The following is a 25177-nucleotide window of genomic DNA, read 5'->3' on the forward strand; positions in this document are numbered from 1 at the left end:
GATTTACAGTCTGTTAAAAATCTAGGCTCAGTCTCTTGAGAAGAAGAAAGAAAATTACTTTTGCTGTCACTGTCCATAGTGCACAGATACTTCGGCATGTGGAGTCAAAAATCACCCCTTTTTAAAAGCCCACACTGGTTTGCAACCTCAGAGCTAATCTACCCCTGTCACCTGGAGGACTTTCTCAGTGTTACTGTTTTCCCAGTGCTGCATATCATCCCTGATGGATTTGGACTCTTTTCATCTAACTCTGGTATCTCCCATTTTTTACACTTATTTCATCTTCTTTACTCAGGTATTCTTAAATGTATGTTTCTGGTGGTTTGTTTTGTTTTGCCCTTTTTTTTTTTTTGCTTGCTACTGTTTCCCAGTTTAGCGTCATCTTCCCATTTAATTAGTTCATTGTTAAAAGATGTGTGTCAAATTATGCCAGGCACCACCCTTCCAGTTAATATTATTGCCACTTTCATAACCCTACAACTTTCAATTCATTTTCAAAACATGTGAAAGTCCTTAGATCCAAGCAGATCTGAATTAATTTTTCAAGTAAAATTTTTTGAGGCACTGTATCAAATGCTCTAATAAGGTCCAGATACATCAGCTGCGTTTCTGGTTCAAACTGCTTTGCCTCTGTCTTTTGTATTCTGAGTTTTCTTATCTGATGTGTATCTGCCTTGAGGTCAACTGAAACTCCACCTAATAAGTATATGAAAGACAGCATTGGGAAAGCTTCCTGTAATTCTGGCATGAAAACTGCACAGAATAGATGGCGAAGTTGAGCATAACTGAAAAATAGTAATAAAAAAAGTATAAATGCTAAATATGAAATTAGGATGAAATTTACATTTTTTGATAAAACTAAGTATGAGAAAAACTGCTGTATAGTCACAGAGACTTCTTTGCTCATAATCACCCCTGAGAACACAATCTATAACTAGATCCTGCACAAGCAAGGTTATCGTGTGCCGTGCGGTCCCTAGAGAACATTATTTAACAGAACATGTAAGCCGCGTGGTCCCCACGCCTGGTGAGATGCTGCTTTTTTCTATGGAAGGGCGCAACTCCTATTTACCTCTTTGTGTATCTGGTGGCACTTGCGGGCTCTTACCCTTCTGCTAGCACAGGAACTCGTGATGATACAGCAAGTCAGTTCATGGAGATGATCCAACTGAGCACTGTTAACTTTTTTATTAGTTTTTTCTGCTGGCACAACTCAGCGAAGCAGGTTGCTGCCTGGGTGCATGAGGTCTGCAGCCAGTGCAAGGAAAAATGCCGGTGGCTGTGTGGTCAGGAGAGGCTGGGACCACAGCAACAGTGATTTATGTCCTTACTATGGAACAAAGCCATTAATGATTTCAGCCCTTTTGTCTTAGTCCAGCATTATGTCATGTATATAATGGGATATTATAGTCCAGAGCAAGCCTTGAAAACCTGCTGTGACAACCTGAAGAGTAAGCTGCGTTCTTGTACCCCCTGGCAGCCTTATCCGTGTAGGTGTTCAGCTGTGGCTCTCCGAGGGTGCACAGGTTCATCGGGCAGGGTGTGTGTCTGTGCAGCACGCACTCCTACTTCTCACGACGTGGTGCTAGCCCGGCTCCTCGGTCACTTGGACCGGCAGAGCACCTGGCCTGGAGTTGAAGGTGGCTTCTTGGATGGATTCCGCTGGCGATTGAATCCATGATTCTTCACAAGCGGAGGAGTTGGGCCATGAGTACTGGAAAACACCTTCATGTTGAATTTAAAGGCTTGCTAGGCTGGGATTGAAGAGAAGAGAAATTTCTTCAGATTTTTGGAAGAGTTACTGTATTTCTTAAGGTCCAGATGTATTCTCTCCTTTAGTCGCTTTAATTACAACAAGCATTTGTTCTTTGGATTGTCAGCTTGTAGGGACTGTTATTTAGTGGGAAAAATGTATTAGTTATTTCAAAAAAACACCCTGAAATGCAACTGAGCTGATTCTGAGGGCTGACTTTTGGCTGAACCACTATCGGAGACTTTGGATGTTATTCAGCAGAAGTTGTGTTATGAATTCTGAGCAAAAGTGGCAAACAACCCTTAGGAAATACACATTTTTCCACTTAAAATAATCATCCTGCGGCTGGTAAGAATTGATTTTTAGCATTTTAAATATTGGGCCTGATTTACCCAGTGCAGCATGCCAGTTTTATGCTGGTGTAAGAGTTGATCTTAGAAGAGCTGTAACAGTGTAAAATGAACTCACTGATGAACCAAGCCCAAAACGCCAGAAGAATCCTCATGTTTTTCACAAGGGACATGCTGGCATACATCCCTGCAGCAATAATGTCTTGTTTAGCTGGTTTAATTCTTCAGAATTTCCGTGTTGCTGTACAATAGGTATGTTTAATGAAATTTGACGTCTTGCTTTTTATTTACAGGTAGGAAGAAAGTTCTCTCTGATGGATGCACAGGACAGGAATGGATCGGATGCCAGCCCATTCACGGTAAAAAAGTTAACTCCCCCTTTTTTGTGCTTATGTTTTCTATATATTTCAATGGTTTAGAAGCTTGTTTGGGACTGATGCAAAGTCAGACTGCTCTTCAGATAAGTCCTTGTGGTTTAATATACTATTATGGTTGACATCAGAAGCTTTTTGACAATATTTTAATATCAGCAGTTTTTTACTTCTATAAAAGTCTGCTTATTGTATGACTTTCTAGAGTGCATTAAGTAACTAAGCCTAGAGCTCATTTGGTAAATATTTGGAAAAAGAGAACTCTCTTGCTTTTCCATCCTTCCATTCAAATTCATTTACACAAGTTTCCTCCTCCAACCCCATTTCCCCTCACTTTTGAGGGGTGGCAAAAGCTGTGCGTTATTTTTATGCCCTATCATTGTATTGTAGGATGCTGCAACGTCATCTTCTGCTTTCTTCACGTTAACATTTTATTTCATATAATGTATTTCTGAATAATTTATAATTAAAGTGCTTTTTAGTCTTTTCTGTCTTGGAACTACTGTAAAAACTATTGCATGCGCGGTCTATTGCATTCAGTACAGAAAGGAATGTTAATTTTCCATAATATTTGCGGGCTATTTCAGGGAGCTGAAAAAGGAGAGAAGAAGGATTCCACGTCAGTCACAGCCATATACAAAATGTGTTGTTCTCTTAATGCATGTAATAGGAAAGATGCAGAGGTAAATAGATGCAAAGGTACCATATTTCACACCCCACTCCCCCAAAAATACACTTTATTGTGTTGTAGCTGCTAAATACAGTCCTGCTTCAGTTGCCTCAGGCAGTGAGGAATGTGTGAAAGACTGCTTTCACTGACCACTCACCTCTGCTGGTGAGGTCTCTGCTTTCTCTTTTCTTCTAGGTTAAGCTTTAAGCTGCTCTTTAAGTTTCTTTCTCAGTGTTGTCCTGAAGCCCCAAGCACAGACACACCCTCGTTGGCATCAGTCTGATGCCAAATTGTGCAACAGGTTTAATGGCAATAAAAGGGTGAGGGACGCGGGATTAAAGCTGGGGAGGACTACATCATTTCTGGTGGGAATAATTTCTCATTATTCCCATCCCTTTATTTTCCATAACCCTGTGTTTTCCGCATGTCCCAAACAGGTAACTGCATTACGAGCTTTGGTTCAGAAAAGATGAGGAACCATTTAAAATTGTGAGGTTGTGTCCCTTAGAGCAATATTCTTCTCAAATAGCCAAGGTTTAACAGCAACAAGGAGCATCACCACAGACTTGCTATCCAGAGCAAACCCATCTCAGAAATGTTATTTAACTGATGGCAGAACTGGGCTAACTCTGCAGTTCAGGCAGAGGTGACTTCAATATTACCCGTGCAGATCTACGTTTAATCTAGCTAATCGGAGTATCAAGATCAACCGCTTGGGCTCCAGAGCTGTGCACCCCTTGGGTCCCTCGGGCTGTGCGGTACAGCAAAGCACAGCCAAAGGAGCCCGCATCTCACTAGCGTATGGCGCTTTATTAACGGCTCCCTGAAGCAGGAACTGTGTTTCTGTGTTAGGGCAGATCTGCCCTGGGTATTTGCAGGGATTTAATTAAGCTCATAGAAAACAGTATTTAAATTGGTGCAGTCTTCCAGGTTGGTTGCAGCTTTAGGAACAAATGTATTTTTATACTATTTACCTTCTACTAAGCAAATTGCACTTCTTCAAACCCTTTGCTGATGATATAATTGAGAAAAGAATCCAGGAATTGCACTGATTTAACCGTTGTTTTTTCAAAAAGGACCAAGCTAAAAAGAGAAAAAGAGAGAGAAACTCTGAGAAGTCCTTTGTTTTGGCCAGCACTGTTTTCTGCACGTCACAGGAATAGTGAAAATTGAATTCGACACTGGATGCTGATTTCGGTGCCAGTGTGGGGTTGGCAGAGCCTGTTTGGGCTTGCTTGGTGCAGCATGCTGCCTCAGCAGCCTCGGCAAGGAGACAGATCTCTGCGGAGCAGGGCGTTTTGGGATGCGGGACTGCTGTGTCTCATGTGGCACCTTGGGGCTTAAAATTAACTAAGTGTTATGGCTATGCTGGCCCTGTGGGAAAATATAGCCAAAATTAATAATTACTAATAATGATGATTAGAGTAATTAGTGAATACCAGCATGGCTATTTGCTCTTGGGCAGTTACTTTCTGCTATCAAAATTGTCCTTGCATTGTACTAAGAAAAGCTATTCCTATATGGAATCACTTTAAAAGATTATTTAGTGCTTTGGGAGCTCTGCTTAAAACACACAGTACGCATTTCAGTTACTGCTTTTATTACAGCATATCATTGGTAACGTTGAGTTAAAATAGGGATGGTTATCTCTGAAGTAAAATCCTGATCCAGTGAAGCTGGTAAGAATTTTTTCATCAGCTTCAAAGGGGACAAGTTTTTATCCTTGATAATGACAGGGACATATTTTTTTAAGACAGCTTGGAAACAACTACTATTGCTCAGACCACAATATTATGTATATGTGCTTAAATCAATTTTCTTCAGAATGAGAAACAGATGAAGGGTTTGGGGATTTTTGCATTCATACTATTGCATATATTCAGATATTAAAATTGGGGTCTTTTTGTTTGTTTTGAGCTCAAGTGAGCACATGGGAGTTTCTTTTTTTTTAGACAAACTTTAACATCTTCTCACAAGAAATAACAAATTTTAAAATCACTTGATGTGAACCTAAAACCTGATTTATAGCTAGCTGAAGCCTAAGGGACCATTTCTATAAATTTCTCTGGGCTCGAGGTTAGTTTCAAATAGTATTATTTTCTATTGTAGATTTATTTCAGCTTTGTGCTCAAGAAGTGCCTACATAAGGGAGAAGAAACTTCATAAACTTCACCTGAGCTCAGGTAGCTTGTAAGGGGACACAGAAATTGGGTTGCCTCCGGAGTGGCAGAGGCTGTGTGCTACCCCCACCACGCCCTGCTCTCCTCACCTCTTGGAAGCCTCTGCATTCCCTACTTGGGTCTCTGCAGGAGGAGCCCAGCCTCTGCTTTTAAAAGAGGTATCAGTCCGAAAAGCAAACCAAGTGTTAGGGGTAAATTAGGAACAATCGTAGACCAAAAGAGAAAACATCGTTTTGCCACTCTAACAATCACATACTGAGCACTGTGTGCGCTCTGGTGCCTCTTCTCTAGGAAGGAAAATGTTCAGGAAAGAGCAAGACGGACCAGGGATTGGGAAGAGCTTCCTTACGAAGGAAACCCAACGGACCAGGACTCCACAACCTCCAGAAGAGGCAGCTTAGAGGGGGTACAATAGCGGTCTAATTGACTCTGCTGAACAAGCCAAGCGACTCAGACACAGGGAACGGATCTCCAGCATTACAAGGGGATGGAGACTGCCAAAAGGGTTGCTGCCAACTTCTAAACTCGCCCCGCCGAGGGTGACTGTAACTCTAGAAGGAAAGGGATATCTGATTTGTTACTTGGCATACTCCTGCTGTATAGTCTGTTCTGCTGGCCCACTCATTTTCATAATATTGGAAAGGAAGATGAGAAGCTTGTTTCTAATGGGTTGATTAGATATTAAATATTTTGGAACAAAAACAACTAACAACTGGGATGTCTTTCTGGTGGGGGTGAGAACTCAGGATGTTACATTTGGAGAGAAAACTCTCCAATTAGCTAAAAATGCGGTTCTAGCTGAGTCAAGAAAGAGATTCCTTCATCCTAATTTGAAATCTAAATTACTTTAATTGAAGAGTATATGGTTCCTGAGTTTTATGAGTAAGAATAATTGAAAATGGATTAAATTGCCATTTTTTTGTTCACAACTGTTTTCCCCACAAAAATGTGGACTAAATTTATACTCCCACTAGTGAATGCCAATTTGGAAGAATTCCACTGGATTCATTGCAGTTGCCCTAGTTGCACCTTCCTTAGCGAGTACAGAATCAGGCCCTGCGTGCATAATTTTTCCACTTTTAGACCTGAGGGAATATAATCGGGAGCCAGGCTGAGGTCCCATTCCAGATCAAGTCTTTCATATGCAGATTATAAAATCAGTGAAAAACAAGCTTGGTTTGGCAGTTACTTTAAAAGAGACCTTGGGATGATTTTATCAACAGCAGAAGAGGCAATTCATTCTTCATGCTAGAAATCATCATATATCTCATTCTGGGAGATGTGATCTATACTGACTGTTTTTTGTGTAGAGAGAAAAATACCATATTTGGGAGAAATTTTCGTAGGGCCACTTCAGGTCTCTGGAAACACTTCTGCCCTCAAAAACCTCATCCCGTAATCTCAGAGAAATATTTTTACCCAATGTATTTAGATCAATATTTTTGTTTTATTTATTTCTATATCTTGTCTCTTTGACTGTCTGAGGCTTCAAATAAAATTTCAGAAGCTCATCCAAAGTTTCTATATTAATTCTGCTAGAAGCATGGACATTGAGTTATAGTTGTGGTTCGGATTTGTAGATGCTAATGCAAGAAAGCACCCAAGGAATGCAACTTCTCTCAGCTGTTGCACTGCTAGAGACCTCATAACCACTAAGGAAGGGAGTTAAAACATTATTTTCTCTTCAGCCATTGCCAGGAAAGCTGCCAACCAGATGGATGATCCATGGTGGATGGTGAACAATCCTAGTTAGAAGCTCTGTAGGTGCTGCCATTGTCTTTCAAAAGAATGCATATTCCCCAAATGAGCACAAATAAATAGAGATAACAGAGTGGGCATGGATGTCTTCTCTAAAACGATTAATGGATGTCTCAAGCCTTGTTGACCTGCACAGTGTCCATGCGAGGGCCGTGCAAGGTCAGGCTGTAGCACTGTAAATGCTGCCGTAACATCCACCCTCCCACTCAGAGGGTGCAGCAGCTCCTGTCAGGTGTGATTGGTCGCCTCTCGGATGACATCTGATATTCCACAATTTGATGCAGAGGAAATATTTTTGCTAAAATAGTTAAAAATAAGGATTATTAAAATAGCCATACAGACAGTTGATAGAGTTTGCATTGAAGGGAGATGACAGAGTATGGCCATGTTTCTCTCCTGCAAAAAATATTGAAAATGCCTGCCATTTGGTGATATTTAAATACATTTCAACAGCAAAATGTTTGCTCTGAGAGTGAGGCATAGTAGAAAATCACTCCTACTATGAGTTATTAGAGGTGAAGGATCAATGATGACTCCATTCTGAAGAGGGATGAGGGAGCCGCCCAGGCAAGACATCTCCTCGGTCTGCCTGTGTCTGAATTCACAAAGAGGTCCGTAAGTGCAGGGTAGCCCTATATTTCTGTCTTGCTTATGGATCCCTTTTTCTTCCTTCCTTACCCCGGTCTGAAAATGGCCACCTTTTTAAGGAGTTGCAAACTGCTTCAAAGAGCTGGGACAGGACAGGCGGAGGCTCTGGAAATGTGGCGGTCACACCTGGAACAAGGGGTAACCTCAACTTCCCTTACCCATATGTAAAAATGGCAGTACCCTTGCTTCATCAGTAGCTGAATATTAATTGCTAGAATTGGGGCAAATTCCCAGAATATAAAATGTTTTTTTTTTTACTGCCCTGTACAGTTAATCTCATGGCTTCCAGTGTTTGAAGTGGATGACTTGTATTATTTCTAATGAATCAAGGCAAACGCTGTCAGACCTCCTAATGATTGTTTCTATCTACTATACCATAAAAAATGTACATATGTATCCATCTTGGTTTACTGCCAGTCAATCAATGTTAAAACATTGACATATGGGTGTGGGATTTTTTGCTGTCTTTAAAATAGGATCAATGACATTAAGGTTTGTCATGTAAATAGTAGAAATAAAGCAAAAAACCCAAGAGCTATTTATGGTTTTAGGATGACATCTGTAATGTGGGTGGCAGTAGAATGAAAAGTAGAGAATTTCGAAGCTCTTCAGAGTTGAATGGATCAACTGAGTGTATATTTTTTAATAGGTTAAAAAGTGTTAGTTACCCAAAGTTCATGCATACAAACAAAGTAAATCTATGAACTAAAGATAAAATAAATGTATGAACTGGCTGCACTAGCCTCAACCCATTTCATTGCTCATTTTCCACTCCCACTTTTCTTCCTTCTCTGGACTGTTAAATCCTGAACAGACTTCTTGTTGAAACTCATAAATTACCTGAAAAAAAAGAATTAAAAAGTGAGCAGCTCCCAACAAAAGCCACTGTTGCCCTTCTCAGGATGCTTTGTGTCGGCTGAGTCTCTGCAGGAACTGAACAATCCTGATGGCCAAGTTAACCTGCACTGGCAGTGCCCAGCTCCACACCGCAAATAAACAGAGTTTAGAGGAAAGAAAAATACCCTCAGTCTGTTGCATTCCTAAGAAGTGTTTGACAGCAGTGACTCATGCTGTCATAATGCAGCGATAAACATTTAGAATCATAGAATCATAGAATCATAGAATCATTAAGGTTGGAAAAGACCTCTAAGATCATCGTGTCCAACCATCAACTCAACACCACCATACCCACTACACCATGTCCGTAAGGGCCTCATCTACACGTCTTTTAAATACTTCCAGGGATGGAGACTCCACCACTTCCCTGGGCAGCCTGTTCCAAGGCCTGACCACTCTTTCAGTGAAGAAATTTCTCCTAATGTCCAGTCTAAACCTCCCTTGGCGCAACTTGAGGCCATTTCCTCTCGTCCTATCACTAGTTACTTGGCAGAAGAGACCAACACCCACGTCGCTACAACCTCCTTTCAGGTAGTTGTAGAGCGCGATGAGGTCTCCCCTCAGCCTCCTCTTCTCCAGACCAAACAACCCCAGTTCCCTCAGCCGCTCCTCATAAAACTTGTGTTTTAGACTCTTCACCAGCTTTGTTGCCCTTCTCTGGACACTCCAGCACCTCAATGTCCTTCTTGTAGTGAGGGGCCCAGAACTGAGGTGCGGCCTCACCAGTGCCAAGTACAGGGGCACGATCACCTCCTTACTCCTGCTGGCCACACTATTTCTGATACAGGCCAGGATGCCGTTGGCCTTCTTGGCCACCTGAGCACACTGCCGGCTCATGTTCAGCCGGCTGTCAATCAGCACCCCCAGGTCCTTTTCCTCTGGGCAGCTTTCCAGCCACTCTTCCCCAAGCCTGTAGCGTTGCCCGGGGTTGTTGTGGCCGAAGTGCAGGACCCGGCACTTGGCTGCGTTCGATAACAGTTACCCAAGAACTGCCACGTTGTCACCATTTTTCCATGCGCTGAATGAGGGTTTATTCAAGAGAGCATGCCAAGAGATGTCTCAGAATAAAACAAGCAAAGAGAAAGGATGTTTGTTCCGCTGAGCCCTTCCAGCAGTGCCCCCGTCTCTGTAGCAAAGGTGTACTATCAGACGGACCATTTCCAGGGGAGCTGGTTATAACGACATAGGAGCTGGTCACACCAGCAAAGACCCTCCCAGATGCTTTTACAGGGCTGATTTACAGAGGCTGCTGAATTCCCTTGTCTTTGTGTCAGACCTTCAGTCCAGGCACTGGCTGCTACAAGCAGAGACGCACCAGACAGCAGCGTGGGAGCCGCCCTAAAAAGTGCTAGAAACCCTTTCCGTGGTTTCAAGTGCATCAAGGCAAAACTCAACCCAGAGAAAGAGAAGTTTTCACCATTTTAGGTCTAGACCACTGTTGAGACAATCAGACATTTTTTCCAGAGGGCTAAGATACAGTATTAGAAATAAAATCAGACAGGTCAACGGGTGTGAAAGTCAAGCTTTTAAAAATTCTTAGGGAGTAAATTTGATATTTAAACACAGCATTATTAATTTCTCTTCTGCTGTTATTTCCCAAAACGCTGAAACAGCCAAGGTATGGAATAGCCTACAAATAACTCGAAAGGTTGAGAACACCTCTAGGAATTTCACAGTAGATGTGCGTGCAATTGAAGTGTCCAAATGATATGGTGCAGAATAATTATTTAAATGACATGCTAATCATCACTGGAAATTAGCAATACCATTTCAAGCAATGCAAATCATAAGCAATTACATAGCATTATCTGGTTACTTACACTGCAAACAGAAAAGTTAATTATTCCTACCCAAGACAGCAGCCGCAGCTTCAGCACTTTCCCTTTCTCGCAGTTTTTGGAGATACTTTCATCTTTCCAAGTTCTAAAATTCACTTTGCTGATGTACTTATATTCTCTAAAACTGGAAATATGACCATATATATAAAATAAGGTTTTTATAATAAAATTATGGGAGAATTATAAAATCACGGGTCTACAATTCCATTTTTTCCATGCCTAAAGTTATGGGAGTTGATGAGCAGTTAGGACCTTAAAGGACTGATATATTTAGCACATGCTGTGTGCTGGAGCTTTACATTTTTAAAACCATCTGTGCAAAGACAATCAGCTATGTGTTCAGTGCATTGAAGACTGCTGAGGTATTACAGAAACATGTTCCAATCTTGCTATACTGCTCAGTTAAACTAAAGAAGTTATTTGCATAGAAAACATTTTCTCATAGTCAGAAAAGGCACACAAAACATGCAGGCTTGAGGCCCATTACAGCTGTGTGGACTCCTGCTGTGCAAAATCAAGCTGGTTTATGTTGTTACGTCTCAAATGGAGATCAAATCTGGGAGAGATTCAATGAGAATGGTACCTATTCATGGCTTTACATTGCAGACACAAGACCATTCCTACTGCTGCAGAGCAAAGCCTGGTGAAACTTTGTGATTCGTTCTTTATTGACCTGTGTTGCAAACAATTTTTTTTCAGAAAATTCTTCAAAATGGGTTTTATTTGAGCTTTGATATGCATTAGATAAGATATGCAAAAGCAAAAGATTCAAGTGCTGTGAAAACTGTAGTCTCGCATGCATTGGTTTCTAAGGGCACCTTCTACAGAACTTTGCCATCTCTTCACCTTACTTCACAATCTTCAGTTTTCCCACCCAAGCTGAGAAAGCTCCTTTTTGTTCCCTGTGAGGTTAGTGGGTGGTTGGGTCTGACATTCAGTACAAAAATCTTAGATCCAAAATAATGTGTTCAGTAATGTGTCAACCAAATAAAACAAAAAATCAAGAATCTTATAAAAAGAGTACTTGGAACTTTTTGTATTAAAAACACACAAATTTTAATAGTTTCTTCCGCAATATAAACAGTGAAAAACTCAAATTGCCAAAAAATGGTGAAGGAAGATGAAAGTATGAGTTGGGCTCTAAAGTACATTGAGAAAATGACTGAAGAGAGAAAAAAACCATATGGGATGAAGCTGGGAAAGAAAATTTGTCCAAAACCCGTTTAAATACAATGTGCCATAATGCTGATGAGTTGGTGGGATTTCTGTCTTCACTGCATGGCCAAAGGATTTCTGTGTCTAGCCCTAATTGTCTTCAAATGGTGAAGAAGAGGGATTGCACCAAACCGTAAGTTGAGTCCCCTCCCTCTGGCACAGCCCACATCCCACCGTCACGCTCTGCGGTCCCAGGTCACACCATGCTGATGTTTGTAGCTCTACCTTGTTAAATCTTCATCATCCTTCTAGGGATTGGTGATATTAGTAAGTCCTTTTCCCCTGGTACCAGAGACATCTCATAATGCAGTGGCTCTGCGCCTACTCTATGGCATTTCAGTGGAGGCTTCAGTTTGTCCATGTTCACCTCATCTCTGTGGTTTTTTTGTTTGGAAATGCAGTTCCGACATTTGTGTGTGTAACTAATAACCCGCCGCTGGCTGAAAGGGCTATCAGCTGAAGTAACTCTAAGTACGATCCTCCACAGTGAAACGTGGTTGTTGTCTGTAGAGTGACTGGAAAAGTTATGTTCATATTTGCTCCTTCAGACCCATTCCCTTGGCTTACGAGTCAAAACAAGACTTGACTGGCTGTCAGGATTGCAAACTCACGCTGGCATCCGAAAACCGAGCTGTGTTCTCCTAGCATCGTTATCCATCCCCAGTCATAGAATTTGTACTTCGCTCTTAGCTTTGTTGATGCTGGAGGCAAAATGATCCAGCGTCATGACAGTGACACCCGTTGTTGTTAAGGAAATGCCTTCAGCGCAAGGCACTATTTTCAGCTTTCTCAAAAGTTATCCTTTGTATTCTCATCTTTCATGCTTATCCTCAGCCCAGAGGTGATTTTCTTCCCTTGTGAAAATGAATGCTGACCAGCTGTTAGTGAGATATTTTGGCCCTAGATGAGATAGTTTCACCAGTTAAAGCTTTAAAAATGTTTTTTGCAGCTGGACAGTTTATAAATAGCTTCTTTTAAACCCTCTCAGAATGCTGCTCGTCCAGTCCTTTGCAGTGATGCTGCTTCCACTGGTTTTACAGAAAACTACCTTTCTAAATGTCAGAAAATCTGTATGGGGCATACAAAGTGTGGGACAGTTCTTGAATTTTTTGTTTTACTTTGTTTTTTATTTTGTTTTTTATTTTCTAAAGCAAATCTTTCAAGGAGCCAAATCCTGAGTATTTTTCTTGGCCATCAGAGGTAATGTGAGGTAGGTCTCAGGAAAAGGCGATTAGAGCATTGTTCTACAAGAGGAATAGAAAGAGGAATGATTCATACTCTTGCTTTGAACAAGAACAAACAAGTTGTTCCGTAAGCAGTGCAAATGATAAAACAAGCTTCCTATAGATTTTTATTCCACGTTACTAGGCACTTTCCACTGCAATAGTCAGTCTTCTGCCCTTGGTTCTCTCGTCAAACCCTCCATCCTCTTTGTGGCCCGCACACCTCCCACTGATGTGCTACAGTCCTTCCTACGATCCTTTATTCGATCCTGGAAGTATCTCTATTTCCCTCTTCCCGGTCCCCCAAAACCACGCTGCTGTATCCCGCAGCCGTGCCCATATCTGTTAGGTACCGGACAGGCAAGAGGTGGAATTGCCAGCAGCACACCTGGAGATAAGCGTGTCCTGAGCGGGGCCATCAGGCAGCCCTAATTGTGTCTCTGTCCGCTATTCCACTGCCATTTCTCCCTAAAACTGCAGGAGTGCAAGTCTGTGGAAACCTCTGCTCCCATGATGAACGTGGTTTGAATTTGCCAGGTGGTTCAAAAATTGGTTGAGGGGAGATGGCAGAGGCAGAGTGATCAGATTGAGCATTCTCTTCCTAAGAAAATGTCCAAAAGCCATCAATGAGTTTTCTTTCATGAAAACTTTGTGCCCTGTTGCCAATGAATGCCAAACTGAAATGTTTCTTTCATTCCAGATATCAGTCTCTGTTAGGAACATAACTTTCACAAATCCCTTCACTTTCTTTAGCAAAAAAGGGGTCACAAACTTCCATCATCAGCTTACGTACCACCTATAATTGCTCGTGTTGATTCAATGAGTGTTTGGCATCTGGCCTCTCCAGGCATTCCCACAAACCCCTTTTGCTGGATAGTTGCACCCCTGGGCCCCCAAGCACCTTTGTAAAATGCCCCCACACCTCCAACCTAATTAGCGTCAGCTCATTTCTAAGCTAGGAATTACAGGCAGCATCCTTTCCACACGCAGCCTTATTTTGCAGAGACAAAGGGTCACTGCAGTCTTGACTGAAGGGATGCTTAAAGTTCCTGCAGATCTGGCACGTTTCAAACCCAGTTTGCATTTTTTTTCAATGATGCTGTGATTCTGGCCCTGCTTTTTCTCCCATTCCCCAGGGGTTTTTATCTGCGTGCTGATTCCCCCGTAAATCAAGAGGGCTTGCTTAGTCTGGTGTTCCCCATGCCCCATAGCAGTAGGAAGGTCTCTTAGGCCTGGCTTTGTCTAATGCTTTGCTACTCAAGCTAGCCTAAGGAAATAGGGGGGTAAAACTGCATGCGGTTGTTCTGCATGGATGCCTCTGCTAAAATAATCTACTAACCCAATCTAAAGTCACAGCTGTATTAAGCTAATGTCAAGAAAATGGTAAATTCTTAAAAGTAAATCCTCCCCCCCCCTTTGGCTTTCTTGGAAGCCTTAGTGAATAAAGACAAACTAAGAGCTGGAGTGCTCAAAGACATGGACAAGGCAGATTAAAATTAACAATAGGTGGAAATTCCACCCCACCCCCCTTTCTTTTTCCTTTTTTTGGGCTCTATTAGATTTAGAGTAAGTTTGGAAAAAAAATCTCAGTCATCCTGAATTCTTATCAGCTGGATGTTGATGTCCTCACTGAGCACACTCCCACTAGCCTAAGTTTGCCTGAAGAAGAATTAGGTAGAAGCTGGCTACGAATTGTTAGTTCTATTTTAATACTTGGGAAGTATTATAATGACAATGGGTAGACACAAGTATGTAGGCAGATCAGATAAATATTGACTTGTGGTTGACAAAGAGATGTTTTAAAATACCTATAGAGTGATGGCCCCGGCCATGCACTTTCATTCCTGCTTTCCTGCTTTACGCTGTGTCTCTGAATAAGATCCTATCTCACCGGCATCAACGGCAAAACTCCCCGCCGCACCGCTGGGCCTGTAATTTTACGCTTCAAATTAACATGTTGAAAACTCTTGTACGCGTTGTCATATAGGTGGATAAAATAAGAATGAAATAGTTTTGAAGACTCTTCCTGTATACAATGAAAATAACCATGAAGGAACTATGGACTAAACTCATCTCTCATCCAGCTCTACTGAAGTCAGTCTATGTAGAAGGAATTAAGCAATTTAAATGCAATGTTTAATTGAAATTCCACACTTGTGGATGTTTTGCATATCCAAGAAAGAGGAAAAAGAACAGAAAAGCTTCCCAGATACTTATGAGTGCACCTAATAAATTATACATCCATTAAAAAACAAAACCAGGAGCAAACAATGAATAATTCCTGCAAGTAAACAATATAAACATATAACCAAGCCGGAACGGGCAGCCTCCCTCCTCAGCCTGCGTGAACTGGTTCTGCCAACAAGCGAGCTGCAACCCTGTCATCACGGCCGTGGATGAGTGCGTGCGCGCACAAGCGATGAGGAAAGCACTTGAAACATGGTATCACCTGGAGCTGTGGTTGGGCAAACCTCGAATGATTGAAGATTACCTTTTGAGAAGATAAAAGAAAATGAATCACACAAAACAATTAGATGGGATCTATGGAGTCTGCCCTAGACTCCGGATGGGAGTGAAGGAGACCCATCCTTGTCGTTCCTCGCGGAGGCCACACTGCCCATGGCCATGGAGCTGGCCTGGCCCGAGCTGGGGCTGGGTGAGGAGATGACCCTGCCAGCTCGAGGGCGCGGGCACTCGCAGGGGCTGGGTGAGGAACTCCCGCAGCCAGCACAAGCAATGGCACAGGGACAAACCAACTTTCTAAAAAGCAAAGGAGATGGCTTTGGTTTTCAAGGGCTCTAGAAAAAAAAGCCGGGATGCAATCCTGGATAATTTGGGGTATTTGAGAGGGGGAAAAAAGTAATGAATTTGCACTGAGCAAATGATAATTTTGCAATCTTTGTACAAAATATATTTCTGGGGATAGAAATGGGCTGTCCTAAAAAATCAAATACACCAACAAAACTAAGGTCCTTAACGTTTCATGAGCAGAAATCATCAGCAAGTATCATCCGTGGCAAGTTTTGCAGCCCCAGAGCTGCAGGTGTATCTTCCAGGTGATAACTTCTCTCTTTCTATGGGAAACTCCATAGCTGTATTTAAGGGAGAGAACAGAGATGTATGCTTATGTGTGTATGGGTACATGTGTATGTATACAATATATATATGTAAATATTCAGGAGAAAAAATAAATGCTGGCTCCAAGACGGGACAAAATGAAACTGGGGCCAGCCCAGGGTACGTTTTACACCCAAGAGGGGCACTGATGGGAGACGAGCCCAGGCAGCCCTTCCGTCCGGAGGAGCGGTAGTGTGGGTGCTAGCCTGGGGAGGGAAGGGGCTCTCCCCTCCAGTCCTCCGCGCTGCCTTTTCATGGCACCCATGTTTAAGTGTTTTCCAGGGAAATCCCGAAGCTCTTGGTGAGGTTCAGGGCGTTTTACCTGTAGGTTGAGAAAGTGGGCTGGTCTGCCTCAAGGTGATTCTATACGGTTTTTATCAGGATCGCCATGGGAGGAAAAATGACAAAAAAGAGGAACTCGCTGCGTTTCCTCCCGCCGCCGGGTGGGGCACCGGGGGGGGGAGGGGGGGGCGCACGGCCCGGCCGGCAGGGGGCGCTCCCGGGCGGGGCGCCGCACCTGTGCGGGTGGGGCGGGGCGGGGCGGGGCGGAGGGCGCCCGGGGCGGGGGGCGGGCGCACCTGGCGGGCGGGGCGGGGCGGGGCGGGGCGCACCTGCCCGCGGCCCCGCGGCCGCCGGGGCGCTGCGCGGGTCGGGGCTGCGCGGCGCGGAGCGCAGCGCGGAGGCTGCCGGCAGCATGGCCCGCCTGCTGGGCACCCTGCGCAGCTCCCAGCCCGTGGCGCGCTTCCAGCGCTGCTGCGGGCTCTTCCCCGCCGGCGAGGAGGGCGGCGGCGACCCCGCGGAGGGGGCCCGGGACGGCGGCGCCTGCAACGGCGCGGGCGCGCAGCGTCGCCCGGCAGCCGCCGGCCGCGGCCCCCCCAACGGGGTGCGGAGCGGCCGCGGCCCGCAGGTGAGTGCCGCGGGGGGCGGCCGGGCCCGGCCGTGACTCAGCAGAGCCGCCCCCCGCGGCCGTGCGCACCGGAGCTCCCCGGGGGTCCCCCCCATCCTGCCGCCTGCCCGGGCGAGGGAGCGGGAGGAGGGACGGAGGGGCCGGGCTGCGAGTGGGCGCCGGTGCCGGGGAGCGCTGCGCGGGGCCGCAGCCCGGCATCATCCCGGCCCCGGCAGGCAGGCGTTTCTGGGGTTCCCCGCTTGCCCGCCATCGCTGGCGCCCCCGACATGAGAAAATCGGTGTGAGTGGGGGTCCGCCTGCCGCGGTGCCTGGAGGAGCTCTGCAGCAGCGCAGCCTCATCCCGGGGTGCACGTTTTCCCGTGGGCAGCGGCTGGGAGCGCAGCTCCGTTTGGCGCGGATCTCCCTATCCGGCGGCTCTTCCCCGGCCCACGGCTTCTTGCTGGTCTCGCATGGGATGAGGCTCGGCCCAGGCGAGGGGCTCTGCCTGTAGCTGTGCCATCGCTGCTTCATTTCTGTTTATTGCAGCTGGGGAGATGGAGATAGGCCGCGCTCCTTGCGCTTCCCTCTGGGCAAGCAGGTCACGGCGTTTTATGGCACGGTCTGTAATTCAGTTGTGTATCTGAAGGGAACAGGGAAGGGCATGACGCAACCGATGTGTACAGGTTGGATGACCTGCTTTTTCTCCTACTGTAATGACTTTAATTCATTAGCAGATCACTTTGTGGTGCCTTTTGGAAAGGAGGTGTGATAATGGTCTTCCAAACTCTACCTGCAAAATAAACACAGGCCAGGCGTGAACGCCACAACTCTACCACTCCTCCCCTCTCATACTATTTTACCCTTCCCTGTTCTACATCTAGCGCTTGGTTTCCCATTTCAAGCATCTAAAATTCCTCATCAGCCACTGTTTGACTCTTTCTCAATTAGAAGATAAGGAAAACTGAGGTAGGCCTTCAGTCTGTTCACTTTTGAACTACAGTAAACTATTTTCAATAAATTATGCAGATAATTCACTAAAAGATTTGTTTTCACTACTTACTCCATGAAAGGAGCTATTCACTTCATCTGGAGCAATTATTTTGGGTTTCACAAAATAAGAAACAACTACCTTTACTGAAGGGTGAATATATCCTGGGTAAGACTTCATGAGACCTAGAGATAAAAGCAGAAGAGCTTGTTTCCACATAATTTGGACACTCACTTCTGAAACATGCAAAAGTTGGGTTCAAATCCAAAGCAAATGGAGATTGGAGTAATGGCTTGACCAATGTTTCAGTGAAGTGCTAGAATTACAAAGATAGACTCTCTCTGCTGCTGTGAAAATCGATTTATACAAAAAGGGTCTTCTGCAACCTGCCAGAAGATGCAGAAAGTGAATTTGGATCTTCCTTATGCCAAAAAAACATACTCGCTGCTCTGTTGCTAAATGAACTGGGGTTGCCCTTTCTGAAGTTTGGGGCTTTCAAAGTCTCTACTATCAGGACAGAAGGTTTTTAGGAGGTTATATTACTTTGTGTTTACTGTCATAATGCAGTAGCCTTAAAAGCTTTCAGGTTCTCCTATGTAAGTTCTTGAATGATCAGTAGGTTATACCTGTGAAAACAGAATGTATAATTGAGTGCTTGAGTGAAGAAGATGGGAATGGTTGGCCAGATGCTGGGGCTGCCACAGCTCCCTCTCCCTAGGACATTCCCCTTTCTTCTGTGCCAGCTCTCAGGCCCCCGCATCTGACGTGTGCCGGATTGTGTGCTGAGGTGGCCCAGCTGGAGGGACTCTGGGGAAAGGGAGCTGAGGACTACCAGCTGGTGGTGGTTTGGGAGGGGATGGACACACCTGATAGGGATGGATGCCATACTGCATGGAGAGAAGGGGGGATCCCTCAGGAGGGTAACAAGACAAGACAGCTCATGATCTGGGAGAAGGAGGCCTTTAATTACCTGCATGCATTTGTTGCCAGCAGTGCTACTCGTGATGCATCAGTGTCATCTTTTATGTATAACCTGCAGATTATATGTGGTTTTTTTAAAAAAAAAAAAGTCAGCAGGGTCTCATTACAGTGGTCGGCAGTGCAATGAGTGGCTGTATTTCTGAATCTTTGTAATTCAGTCCTGTCTGCCCCACAGGAGCTGCTGAGATGACGAGACAAGGAATGAAATGCTTAGATGTGACAGCGAGGGCTGCATGTGTTTCTTAAATATTGAATCAGTTGCTTAGCCCATGTTCTTGATGTTCTCTTGCTTACCAGATCACTTAGAAACACTTTTTAATACTTCAAGTGAAAACTCAGGTATCCGAGGATGATACAAAATGTGCTAGTCCAATGCGCTAGCTGGATTTATGTCCTGGCTTGGACTTAATATTGAACCCATGGGCTTTTAGTGAAGGAACCTTTGGATTTTATTACTATGGAAGACAAGACAGTAACTTCTTGTAATTATCCTGTCTCTAGCTAATACTTCTTTGTTTTCTGCACTCCTTTCTAATATTACTTTGTTTTGCAGGGAATTTATTTCTGAAACTGCTTTGGAAGATATCTTTTCCTGATGCTCTGTATGAAGTCCTTGAGTTGCACACTTAAAAATACTAACTTTCTGAAGACTTGTCCAGTTTTTTAGTGAGTGGCCAAATAAATGTTACATATGTTTAAAAAGTAGAGCTCTGCTTATCTGTAACCTCCTGATGGAGGGAACAAAGAAAAAAAAAATCTCTTATTCCAAGTTCTCTGTAGAGATTTGTTTGTTTTTCTCCACTCTTCCTTTTCCCGGATGCTTTATCATCTCTTGAGATCTATCTTTCTGCCTTTGAGAGAGTACAGTTCATATTTACCTTAGTTATACCTTAACTGTCAGAACTGCTCCGAACTGGTGCAATGTTTACAAACTGCCCGATCATGTGTAGTGGTTGTATAGTTCTTGCTCGTGCCTTAGGTGAGGAGGCTAATAACCGGGATAACAGCAAGGTGATGGTAACAGATGTGGTAGGTAAAAACTGCACATCCATCTCAGATGTATTGCAATCCCCAAAAATGTAGTTAATTATTGGCAAGACATAGATGACAGCACTGCTTTTGCTGTGATGGGATGTCTGGTAACTTGAAGTAGACTTGCTCTAGAGCTTGAGTCAGTCTCTCTTCTGTGGTGTTCCCTCGCAATAGAGTTTTGCATCAGCCTCAGAGTCTTGCTTTTCCTTTTTAAATCATATTACTGGCTTACTCGGTTTCACATTGTTTCCCTTTCTACCCAGCAGTAAGTTGACAGTAGCTGAGGTAGGTTCAGCAGGTGAGACAAACCCTTGTAAGAAAAGCCCACGAGTGCCGTTAGGAGAGCTGGCAGCAAGGCATTTCTGCCTCCAGTGCTAGGGCTTCGTTCTCCTAGAGAATATAGCTGAACTTTTGGAAGTTCCTCCGTTTGGAGCTGCAGCTGGAGAAACATGAGATCCAGTTTCTGATTTCAATGGGCTGAGCATGAGGCTCACGTTCCTCAGCATCGCTCCCGCTGCTCTGGTACTTCGTGTTCAGCTCTCCCCTACCCGGTGTGGTGGCCGAGGGACTTGCCTGTCTTGCACGTGTCCGATTTTTGTTTTAAGGTTCCCACGGAAAGAAGCTGGTACGTTGTTAGTCTGTATGAACAAGATGGTTTCATCGGATGGTTTTGGCCAGCCTTATGAGTGATGGTCCTTTGGAAGATGACAGTACAGTCACATCCAAGATTCAAGTAGTGTGTGGCAACGCTGTGTAGATCTGTTAGTGCTGGGTTTGCTGCTCTTCAGCGAGAAGACCAGTGTCTCCTCTGGAGAACATGCAGCAAAGCTAGGCCCCTGCCGTTTGTTACCAGTGTCTAGATCTTGCTGCAGAAAGACCTGATGCTCATAAAAGTTTGTGAAACTTCACTCGCTGGTTGTACTAGGTATCCTGGGTGGCTGTGTGGTGCCTACTGCTGCGGAAGCTGCTGCTGGCGAGATGGGTGCAGGGGGCATGCGAGGGGCTGCGCCAGGAGCCCGAGTTGTTATGCCGATGATTAGGTGCTTCCTGGCTCACAGCCTGAGTCATCTTTTTGGAGGCTGCTGGACCTCATGGTGAAGAGCTGTCGGGATCCTAGTATTAATTCCGGTACTTGGAGGTGAGCCATTTACTGTTTTATAATTCTGCTGAATGTCTTAGGCCATTAGTTCAGATATCAACCAGAAGAATAAAAGCTCATCTGCTGTCATTTTTCTCCTTTGGGTCTCTGGAGAACAGGGGTAGGTTTAATGAGCGAGGAGCCGGAGGAAATCTGTTCTCCCTGGAAAATTCCTTTGGACAGCCAGTTCTTTTTCTTTATCTCATGTATATGCTCTGCAGGGAATATTTATGGGTCATCTGGGCAATGGAAGGTGACTCTTGACTGCTATGGCAAGTAAATCTGAGGTCTAGAATGTACAGGTAGTGTTGTCTAAACCATGAGATTTTTATTTAAAATAGCTATTCAAGTTCCTGCTTTTTAGGGCTTCATATCAGTTCAGCATAGTTAGCACCTGTAACTTATTTTTCCAAGGTAAACTGCTATTGGTCTAGATTCAGAGCTACGTGAATACTTTAATATAGGGTTACATTGCTAATTTATTACTATTTTATTGTATTACTATCTTTGTGAAAATTTATTATTAGATGTAAAAAAAAAAAAGTATGTTTAATCCTTCCTTTTGAAGACAACTGGCTGTTGCAAGCTACTGCTAATAGAGTTCCCTGAGCCTGCCAGTTCTGGTACGCACGAAGCTGTGCGGTCATTCTGTAACAGCAGACCAGGTCGTTGTTATCCCCTCTGCAGCTAGCTCGACTTGACATAATTATACCTGCTTACTTATGCTAACCAGTTTAATTAGTATGTATTGCCTTCAGTGTTCCCTGTTGACATTTCTCTGTGCAAAGGGAGGGCGTCGAGATGCTGTATTTTCCAGGAGAAGGGTGTCAGACATGGGAAAGGGCTCAGAGGCATTAGCAGCGAGGAACCTGTTCCCTGACAGATATAAGGCCCGTGGACCAGGATGTATGGCATGAAGCAGAGGGCAGAATCAGCAAAACACTGTAGGAGGGGTCTAGGGAGGAGAAGGGGATATGTACGGCAGGGTGGCTGTGATGCCAATGTCACCCCTACCTGTGAGGTGCCAGGGTGAATAGAGACCTGGCACAGCTTTGAAGCATTAAACCTTGCAAGCGCTGTGCCGAGCAGTGCCAGCAGCGCTGTGCCGAGCTGCGCTGGCGCGTGGAGGCTGCTGGGCTGCCAAGGGGGCTTCAGCCACAGAGTCGCTTGTTCAGTGGCGTAAGAGATCCTGGCCGTCTTCTTGAACAGCGCGTGTTGGTGACATCGGGACACCTGTTGGTCTCCTTGTGTGTTTCTGCATCAGAAACAGAGCTGACATTGGCATGGCCTGCACTAATTGCCACTAATAATGAGGCAGCAAGTGAATTGAGAACATCTTATCTACGGCTCTCGTCCCCAGGGGTGGGCTGGCTGGTGGGGTGTCCTCAGCATGCCTCTCTAGTCACGGCTGCAATTTGAACACCGTGTCCCTTCCTGTTTACAGTGGTCTCTGCCTTCCAGGAGCACATCTACCGGGGACTGGCATATCTGCAGGGATAGTTAACTTGAAGCCTTAGTCGGCTTAGGAAACTGCTCTTTGGCTTGAATCCTGGAACTACCTGCTGGGGAAGCAGTCACTTCTCCCGGTGCTGTTGCTTGATTATAACAGATTAAAAAAAAATAATAATTTAGTTGTCTGAAAATGGTATGGTGTTACTCTGCCCATTTATCTTCCAGAAGCCTTGCTGCTCCGTGCCTCTCAAAATAGACCTCTACTGTGGAAATGATCTTTGCGCAGAAGCAGGCTGACTTCTGGGTTCATGATGCTGCTGAGTAGATATATGTGACTAATCTATGGTGTCAAATTTCCAGGCTATAGTTTATTTATAAAACCAAGTCTTAAGACGAGAAGAAGCTTTTTGCTCTGAAAAGAAACATAATATTGAAGTCCTTGGTCATTTGGCCATTCCTGTATGCTTCTGTTGGGTTAGGCTGCCATCAGCGGGGAGGTCCCCAAACGCAGGCATGCTGGGGGAAAAGCAAATTGAGGGGCTTTGCACTCTTCTTTCTCTAGACGTCTGGAGAGCAGCCTGGGTATCTAGCAGCCACGCAGGTCCTAGTAACGCTCTGACTCATGTGTTTTGGCAGGAAGTCAAAAATACGAGGTGGTGGCGCTCGCAGGGAGCTGGCGTGTGGGCAGGGTGGCCGACTAATGCTGCGCGGTTTGAAAACTGTTGTTGTGTGACGCACCCTTCTTCTATCCAAAAACGCTTTTAGTAACACTCAACCTTTGGAGATATGAAATATGGTTGAGTTTCAGAGGAATTTTTTTGATCTCTGTTTCAAAGCAGGAGTCTCTGTCCTTCTGAGCTGTCTGTAATTTACTTTCTCTGCTTCTTAACTGAAGTTTTTTCCCTGCTCTGTCCACAAACATTGCAGCTACCTAACCCTTAAAATGACTTCCTCAGACACTTTCAGGCGTAGGCTCCGTGGTGCACCTCACAAAATTGCAATCTAATTCTCAGGAATTAAAATGCAATTAAACAAACCTGTTCTCCCACTGTAAATCAGGGAGGAAGGAAGCCTTTTCCTTCTGCCCTTCCCTCTCCTGCCTCTCTCTTGCCCTGTTACTTCCGTATTGCACAAATCAGCCAGTGCTTCCTGGAACGTAGGAGGATGCCGAAGCGCCTGGGAAGCTCACCACCGCTTTTGTCGGGGGCACCTGAGAGAGCCGTGTCCAACCTGCCTAACCCCTGGCTGGCAAAGCAGGGCCGGTCGCTTGCGGAGAGGATGAAGGAGGTGAGCGCCTCACAGCGCTCATCAAGAAGCAGACGCACGCAGCCCTACTCGCGCTGGTGTTGTGCGGCTTTCTTGGCGGGAAACTGCTGTTGACACTCATCAGTGATTAAAACCAAAAGTGTAAGAACTGGCCATCTGAGGAGTTACTCAGGTGGCTGGAATGGCCACGAGAGGGACAACTTTCCATAAAGAGCATGCAAGGAGATAAAGACAAAGGCATTACCTTCCGTGTCAGGGATGTGTGTATAGGTGTTTGCTCACGAGTCTGAAGACCGTGGTGGAGGGTAGATCTCTTTGGGTTTCTCTGAATGATATTGGAAGAAAAGGGCTGAAAGATCATTCTGATACCATGAGACCACTGTGTGGAGAAGATCAGATGATCTTGCATTTTTACTAGCACCTAGCACAAGCTCCAAAGCATATGAGCCAGCAGGAATCATGGATGTCAACTCTCCAGGCATCTGCTAAGAAAGGACTATATGAAGTCGAATGGCCTGCGAGGAAGAACACCTTTTGAGGGAAAGCAATGAGTTCAGAGGCTCTTCTGAATAGGTTTCATGGTCATATGGAAGTAACTAGCTGGAAATGTAGGTGTGAGAGGCATGCTGTCTCTGAGATGAATTTAGGAGGAGCTGTGGGTAGGCTGGAGGACGAGAACAGAAATCAAATAGTCTTGTCAAGTTGAAGGTGTGGTTCAAAACTGGCTTTATTCAATAGGTGCAGCTACATATTGAACAAGCAGGTGTAATAAATACTCAACTACAGAATGGGAAACCATAGGCTTTAGTGCTTTCATGGAGAAAAAAATTATTAGAGGAGATCACAGGTTGAGCATGGTTCAATGGTGGCATGCTGTTCTGAAAACAGCCTGCAAAATGAATGAAACTATGGAGGACTATTCCTTCAGCATTACTGTGTCATGTCTGATCTTTGGGCACTGTAATTCAAGGCAGGCATGTTACGTGCTGTGTCTGTAAAATGCAAAATATCTTCTGTAAGAAATACCAGGCGATTAAGCAGTGGAAGAGAGGACAGTTATGTCCTTTTTGAATGCTTGTACCAAGCTTCTCCCGTGTCAGCCTTCAGAGGAAGGAAACAATTTGTTCCTTGTCTGCAGCAGATAAAAATACAGTCATAGGTTTAAATTACAGTAAGAAAGTTTCAGGCTAGGTGTCAGGGAGAGCAAAGCACACGGAGATCGCCTGGAGCAAGCAGTGGAGCCTCCACCGTCGGCATCGGTAAGGACAGGTTAGACAAACTTCTGTCGGAGTGATGGGAGTGTAAACTGTCCGTCCTTGGTGGACAAGCTGGACTAGACTTCGGTTAGGCTGTCTTTCAGGAAACACGAGGCTGTCCTTCCAGCCGACTGCAGGCATGGTCCTTCACAAGCAAC

The 25177-nt window shown here is 44.7% G+C and overlaps 1 protein-coding gene and 1 long non-coding RNA gene across 2 annotated transcripts in view; both read left to right on the forward strand.

Moving 5' to 3' along the window:
• The first annotated feature begins 2149 nt into the window (after window positions 1-2149).
• On the forward strand, window positions 2150-6819 carry LOC142085566 (uncharacterized). The gene is made up of 3 exons (XR_012674765.1): window positions 2150-2462; window positions 3062-3157; window positions 5616-6819. It is a non-coding gene; the product is annotated as an uncharacterized LOC142085566 (long non-coding RNA).
• A 9851-nt stretch (window positions 6820-16670) lies between these two features.
• The window catches only part of SGPP2 (sphingosine-1-phosphate phosphatase 2), a 38045-nt gene continuing 29538 nt past the window's right edge, over window positions 16671-25177 (forward strand). The window contains exon 1 of the mRNA XM_075157625.1: window positions 16671-16927. Coding sequence (XP_075013726.1) covers window positions 16715-16927 — 213 coding nt within the window. The 5' untranslated portion in view covers window positions 16671-16714. The remainder of the gene's footprint in view (window positions 16928-25177) is intronic.

This window comes from Calonectris borealis, chromosome 9 (genome assembly GCF_964195595.1).
Source record: "Calonectris borealis chromosome 9, bCalBor7.hap1.2, whole genome shotgun sequence".
NCBI lineage: Eukaryota > Metazoa > Chordata > Aves > Procellariiformes > Procellariidae > Calonectris > Calonectris borealis.